A 7,628-nucleotide genomic window follows, 5' to 3' on the forward strand; every position below is an offset into this window, starting at 1 on the left:
CCAGCCCCTCCCCTGTCACGGCAGAGAGCCGTGACAGGATCGAGAGGTGAGCGAATGCCTGTATGTGTTCGCTCACCTCCCGATCTACTGAGCCGACCTGTGAGCGTCTCATTGTCACAGGTCAGCTAGAACTATGAGGTGAGTGAAAATCACCCACCTCATAGTTCTCCTTTAATCCATGTAGACCTATTATCTCCGTACCTCTCTGGTATATCACGTTTTTTAACTTTAAACTGCATATCAATTATGCTTATATTTGAACCTCTTGATACCACTTCTTCTGTACATTTGCATTTTCATGTAATGATACTGCATCTGTATGTCCATGTGTTATTACGTCAGTGATGTGCGGTTCCTTCTGTGCTGGGTGAGGCATTCCCCCAGCCCCCCGCCAACACACCCCGCCCCAAACTCAGTCACCAAGCTACGTGTGAAGGAGGAAGGGAGGAGACAGTCCCTCACTTGCTAATCAATAGTGAGACATCAAAGATCGATGTCCTCAATGTTTTTTTTTCACTTTTTTTTTTTTGATTGGACAGCTTGGACCAATGGTGCTTTGCTTTTGGTCCAAACCATCCACAGAGCTCAAGCCTCTAACATGGAGTAGAGGCTGTGATGGCTCTTGCCTCACTAGTTAGGTTACACAAGCACTGGGGAAGCCCGTTGCTGTGTAACCTAACTACCTGTCAAAAGCCGGATGCAGCGCCGCCTGGAATGAACAGGCAGTGCTCACTCCATGACAGGTTACACAGCGGGGAGGCTTTCCCTGCTATGTAACCTGTTACAAGCCGGTCTGAATGGAGAAAAAGCTGTCAGCTTCAGACTTGAATACTAGGCTCTGCCTCACCTGACCGTATGTCCCTGGATCACATGTGCAGCGTCATCACAGGCTGTGATCGCAGGCGTTTGGGAATGGGAAAGTTTACACAGGGACGAAGGGCATGACACCATCACTGGTGTTCATAAACAGAATTTTATGGTACCCCACGGAGGTAAAGTGATAATAACATGCCTAAAAATATGTTAAAATTGTGGTGCCTGGTGTTCAGCTTTAGCCTCCCTCTAACACGTCTCCAGCCCACTGTGGTGCATTGCATTTAAACATCCCATTTCTTTTGAATGGTACGCCAATTCATGGTAAATAGGACATAACCCTTTTTTTTAACATGGCACACCACAACACATTCCATTTGTCGTGGTGTGCTACATTAAAAAAAAAGAGGTTATGTCTTAGCTTACTGCAGCCTACCGTAATAGTGCATTAGGGTGCCAACACAACAAAGATCATGCATTACTGCAATGCACAGATGTAAACGGGGCTCCGCTTAAAACGTTTCCCATTCACAGCTCTATCTGAGGTCCATCTGGTTAGGCTGATGACACATGAGCATCTTCACACTTATACAGCGAGATACAAAGAGCAAAACTGAATGGAAACATTTAGTTACCTGCAGCAGCCGTTTTACTGGAGGAAGATTGGTCACTATGGGTTACTACACTTTTACTGAATGGAAGCCTGTTTGTGCACTGCTTCTGGCTGAGCTTGTTGCCAATATGCACCCACATTATTATTATTATTATACAGGATTTATAGAGCACCAACAGCTTGCGCAGCGCTGTACAATATAAGGAAGACATTACAGTCACAATGCAATTCAAGACAAGATGGTAAGGCGGGCCCTGCCCGTGGGAGCTTACAATCTAAAAACCCACATGGCTGTACCCAGCAACTATTCCAAAAGATTTTCATGAAATAAGCATTTACCTTTAGCAGATCTTTGTACAGTTCAGGATACAACATGGCCACCTCGGACTTGACGTCTTTATCGAGAACCAGAGAGAAGACAGGAAACATGGTGTAGATAGTGGAATATCTGCAGAGAAAGACGTTCTGTTAGAGCACATTTTGTAAAACCATTGGCTATAAAACGCATGATGACCCTAAAACCTCCTATTCATTTCAGGTGAACTCATTTAGCAGCACTTTACTTCCAATAGTGGTGCACAATGACCAAAAGCAACCAATCAGAAATGAGCTTTCATTGCACTGTTTTGAAGTGCTGTATTCGAGTTACTATGGGTTACTGCACACCCACACTATGCTCCCCCTCCCATTTCACTCCACTCACACATGTTATGTCATCCATAATTGGCAAGAGATGGAGTTCACTGTACACAGATCTGCTGTCTGTATAATTTTGATTAAGCAACAAGCAGACCCGTTTGATTGGATACAAATGATATTCCAAGCCGTCCAGTTAGAACAGCCAGCTGGAATAATTACTTTCTAAGCTATTTTAAGGTCCTCTGGTTTTTATTGCTAATATTGGAAGCAGATGTAAACCCAGATGGAATTAAATGTATTTTGCTAAAGCAATGCGCATCATAATTACCTTTTTAAAAAAATACTGTTTCTTGGCATCACAATCGATGGCTATGTGGAATTTAGGTGGGGGATTTCCTGATGGTGAAACAGTAGGCCATGACTATGCCATGTGCATCAGCATGGCAGCTTGTAGTCGCCACAGGGAGACCATATGACATGGTGACAATTCAGGAGCACAGTTTAGAGATGAGGAAAGAGCGTTGTCACCATGTAACAGGGTTGCCTGAACTGGGACCTTGTGAAGGTGAAGAGTCAATAACTAGGAAGGAAGATCACAGACTCCAGCCCTAAGCGACGTCTGCTTTTTAAGTTGCTGTGAAATTGGTGATGACCTATATTTGTTTCTATTTCCATAACTGAAAGCTGTATGGCAGGGGTAGCCAAACGCTGACCCTCTAGCTGCGGTGGAGCTAAAAAATCCCATCATGCTTCTGGGAGTCATGCCTGTAACGATCAGAGTCTTGCAGTGCCTTATGGCTGGAGGGCTGACATTTGGCTACCCCTGCTGTATGGAATTGGGGTTTTGGATATGGTGGTTTATTATTCAAAATGGCCACACGCAGAGTAAATTTTGTGTTCAATTTTAACATGGATCCAAATGTATAAGAAACTTGTAGTGAACTCATGTTCAACAACAAGAGCCAGGCCGAGGTTCATGACTCCAATCCTGTACAAACCTTGATTAAAAAGATCAAATCTGATTAAAAGAAAATGCAGATATTAAATCTTTTCTTGCCCTGCGTGACTCACATGTACGGCTTTTCCTGACAGAAATCCCACAGCACAATAGCCGTGCGAGGCCGGGGAGGGTTTAGGCAAAGGCCCATTCCTTATCCTGACTACATTACGAATGTCCCTGGGGACTGCGGATTCAAAGACCTGCGCTCTTTGAAAGCAGTGGGCTGGGTGGACTGGCCTCGCCACGAACTGTTATACTGTACAAGGCCGGTCAGGAAGGGTGGAATAAAGAGATATGAAAATAGTAAGCAATTAATCCTTTTATGGCCTTCAAACTCCTTCCCGATCCAATGCTGGACATAACTAAAAAGAGTTTTCTTTACACAAAAACAAAACTCGGCGCTAATTCATTCATTTCCCAGCCAGCTTCCTGGCTGCCAAAAGCAGGTTTAACTTTTATCAAAGAGAAAGACGACAGCGTTTCTCATCACTGCAGATCCATGAAAGACCTATGACGAAAATGTACTTAACGTTCTTGGTTTATATGAACTGTTACTATTTTAATAATGATAAGCTCAGCATTGGGGCTGTTTACTATGTTGCATTTTCATTGACATTCTGCTTGCTCACCAAGTGCCCTGCATATACAACATTGTCAAACGTCAGTTGACTCCTGACCATTGAGCTTGTTGGACATGCCATTCAACAACCATGGGCATTCATTTGGCGTTGGCCTTTCTTTGTAGCTATGACAGCTGCCAATCTTCTTTTGGATTTAGGTGGGAATTTGCGCCCATTCAGCCAAAATAACTTTTGTGAGGTCAGGTACTGATGTTGGAGGAGAAGACCTGACTTGCAATTAGTGTTCCAATTCATCCCAAAAGGTGTTCAGTAAGGTTGAGGTAAGGGCTTTGTGCAGGACACTCAAGTTCCTCCACACCAAACTCATCAAACTATGGGGTCTATTCACTAAGCTGCCGTAAGTGCTGCGGGTGCTATTGCAAATTGAAATAGCCAATAGGAATCTAGCAAGGCGTTCCTATGGTGAAAACATTTTTTTTTTATTCCGACGCCAGACAAACGGCTCCGTGTCAGAATAAAAAAGAAAAAGCAGTGTTAGGCTGTCTGTAGATCAGTGTCCCTGGTTAGCTGTTAACCAGGGACGCTGATCTCTCTGCAAGTGGCCGGAGCCAGCCGTAACATCACGGCTGGCTCCACCCAGCTGTCAGAAGCAGTCTGCCGGCCAATGGCTCGGCCAGCTTCGGCTTTCACCTCGGCTCAGTCGAGCCGAAGCATATGCCTTCGGCTCGACTGAGCCGCCCGGCCGACTTCGGGAGCTGTACGGGCTATAGTGAATAGCCCGTACAGCAGCCCTTCGGTTCTGCTGAACCGAAGGGGTCCTGGGGCCGAAGCTAGCCGAAGGATCAGCCGAAGCTACGGTTATATTCTTCGGCAGCTTTGTGAATAGACCCCTATGTCTTTATTGAGCTGGCTTTGTACACAGGGGCACAGTCATGGTGGAACAGAAAAAGACCTTCACCCAACTATTACCACATGGATGGAAAAGCACAATTGTCTGCAATAATTTGGCATGCTGCAACAATCACTGGAAACACCTGAACTCAAGCAGTCCACAAACATTTGGCCATACAGTATACCAGAGTTAATTCTCCTCAACCCATAGTAATCATCAAACCTACCCTGGAAGTTTGGATCTGATGGGGAAATATTACAGTATACATAATCCTACCATATCCCAGTATATAACAAGAACATGTTGGTACATAAGACTTTAAATAATTGCTTGTAAATGTTTGTGAGTGGTGCGGTTTAATACACAAGCAGCAAGATCTGGGATTTTATCTGATTGGTTGCTTGGACCAAAATTCTGATTTTAACCTTCTCATTTGTTTTTGTTTTTTTGCAGAATATCTCATCTCTTCCTTCATGGATTTGATTTGCCAAATAAATGTTCTTCTCTAAATATGCTGCTATAAAGGCCTTAGGCATGGTAAGAACACCGGACACATGTTTGTAGATCTTCCTTAGCGATTAAAGGGAAATTTTAAGTTTAAAATGGGTCAAGTTTATTCTTCAGGTTTTTTTTTCCAGTTCCTCGGTTTCTGAACTGTGGATGATACAGCTCTGCATGATGATGTATAAATAACCATGTGGTCCTGAACGCAGGGTGCACCAAACAAGGTCTGGTCCCTGTATTCAGGACCAAATGGATCCATTACGTAAATACTTCTGAACATGCAGCCCTCGTGACTCGTGTGCTCTTAGAATATTCTAAAGCAGTGGTTCTCAACCTGTGTAACCTCAGGACCCACATTTGTCCTCGGTCATTAATCCGCGACCTAAATCGCACTGCAATGGAACGCACAACATTGCGGTACCAGGCGTTCCAGGCAGGCGATTGAACTGTGGACCAGAGGTGCGTTTGGGATGCCATTCAAATAAATGGCAATGCAATGCACCTCCCACACCAGAATTGCTTGTACAACTCCCTTGTGCACCCTGTAGAGGTGCCAGGAGCTAGAATGCGACGTCACTCTGGTCTGGTCCGCTCTATAGGACACGTGAGGAAGCTGTAAGCAATGCACGTGCACGTATGGATGGAGCTCCCTCGCAGCCAAAGCTTCAGCCCATCCCACCTCAAGCTGACAATCGGCGCCAGGCAGCATGTTCTGAATGGCTGCTCAGCGCGAGAACTGACATTGCTGCGCTAGCTGGAGGCTGAGGAGCCTCTCGCATAGAAAAGTGGAAGGCACGTTTACTAAAGCATGGCATGCACCAAATCTCCACTTCTATTGTCAAGTTTGACTTTTTTTTCCAATCCACTCGTATGCTATCAGAATTGAATGCACAGATGTATTTTTTTGTAGTATCCGGAATGAAAAAGTCGGTTAACAAAGAATATTGCATGGATTATCACTTTCTAAAATGCCGCTATCTTTAGGCGAGGTGACTATTGAGGAGAGCAGGAAAAAAGGAGCTATTAGAGGAGGATTTAATAATACATTTATGAAATGAAGGCCCTTAGTGGTTAAATAAAAACATTTCAATGTTTGTGAACTGACCGATTTAAAGAGAAAATGATCATTAAATAAAATACTAAATGCAGTTAAAATAACGAATCCACCATAGTGAATAGGAAAACACGGCCTTCTTTCCTGGCAGAAGGAAACAATGTAAGGTGAATGCTAAAGAGTACCTGTCCCCCCACAGCACTAGACACAGGCAACATGTCTCTCAGCTACTATTTCTCTAGTCAGTAAGGAGGAGACTAGTGGCATTGGTATACAGGGCAGGATTTACAGCTGGCAACACCTAACATTGCATTGGTTAGAATCATCTTACAGCTCATCCATTTAGTAATGTAATGTACTTACCCAATGATGAGGAATCCTTGGTAGAGAGGAACGGAGGCAAAGTAAAACACAGAGGAGAACACAGCCTGAAATGATAATTGGTACATAATCAGCATTGCACACTGATCGGACATATTCTTCACTATTTGTCAACTCTGAACCAATTGCATCAGTCTCTCCACCATAGGAGCTTACACACTATTATACATTTATATAACCAATTGCATCAGTCTCTGTACAGAGGAGCTTACACTCTAATGTCCCCCCCACAGTCGCACACTATTATACATTTATATAGCTATGACATATACCACAGTGCTGTACATAGAACACTGAGCCAGTCCTAAACAGTCTCTGTACAGAGGAGCTTACACTCTAATGTCCCCCTACAGTCACACACTATTATTATACATTTATATAGCTCTGACATATTCTGTAGTTCTGTTCAGAGAACACTGAGCCAGACACACTAGTCTCTGTACAGAGGAGCTCAGACTCTAATGTCCCCCCCCACAGTCACATCAGTCTCTGTACAGAGGAGCTTACACTCTAATGTCCCCCCACAGTCACACACTATTATTATACATTTATATAGCTCTGACATATACTGCAGTTCTGTTCAGAGAACAGTGAGCCAGTCACATCAATCTCTCTACAGGGGAGCTCACACTCTAATGTCCCCCCCACAGCCACAAACTATTAGTATTATACCGCTCTGACATATACCGCAGTGTTGTACAGAGGACACCAAGCCAGTCATATCAGTCTCTACAATCTGTCAGTTAAATACACAGGGGGGAATTTCTCATAGCAATTGCGAGTGTTTGAACTCGCATACTGTTGCATGGGATATATTTGTGCCAGATGTATGTTGCTAGTGTAATGGTGTTGATAAATGAGATTAAAAAGACTCCAGGAAAGAAGACTCGCAACCAAGGCTGGATTTCCCACAAGGCCAACCAAGGCCCGGCCTCGGGGTAGCAGGGAGTAGAGGGGCAGCAGGGAGTAAGGGGGCAGCAGGGTGTGGAATTCCTATCTCCCAATGCTCAGGCGGGTAGTTGTTTTCTACATTTAGCCCTGCTTTGGGCATGCAGAGCTAAATGTACAGCGGAGGAGCCGCTGCTTATTTTGTACAAGTGATCTCAGCGACATTGTATGCAGCCTGCAGGTCTGCCTTTCTCCATGGGGGG

The 7,628-nt window shown here is 44.4% G+C and overlaps 1 protein-coding gene across 1 annotated transcript in view; it reads right to left on the reverse strand.

Moving 5' to 3' along the window:
• ATP9A (ATPase phospholipid transporting 9A (putative)) overlaps window positions 1-7,628 on the reverse strand; it is a 74,735-nt gene that overhangs the window by 7,558 nt on the left and 59,549 nt on the right. Inside the window, exons 24-25 of the mRNA XM_018566960.1 lie at window positions 6,460-6,524; window positions 1,766-1,874 (exon numbers count right to left, since the gene is read on the reverse strand). Of these exons, the coding sequence (XP_018422462.1) occupies window positions 1,766-1,874; window positions 6,460-6,524 (174 nt within the window). The remainder of the gene's footprint in view (window positions 1-1,765; window positions 1,875-6,459; window positions 6,525-7,628) is intronic.

Source organism: Nanorana parkeri, unplaced genomic scaffold, assembly GCF_000935625.1.
Source record: "Nanorana parkeri isolate BGI_ZX_2015 unplaced genomic scaffold, ASM93562v1 scaffold992, whole genome shotgun sequence".
Taxonomy (NCBI): Eukaryota; Metazoa; Chordata; class Amphibia; order Anura; family Dicroglossidae; genus Nanorana; species Nanorana parkeri.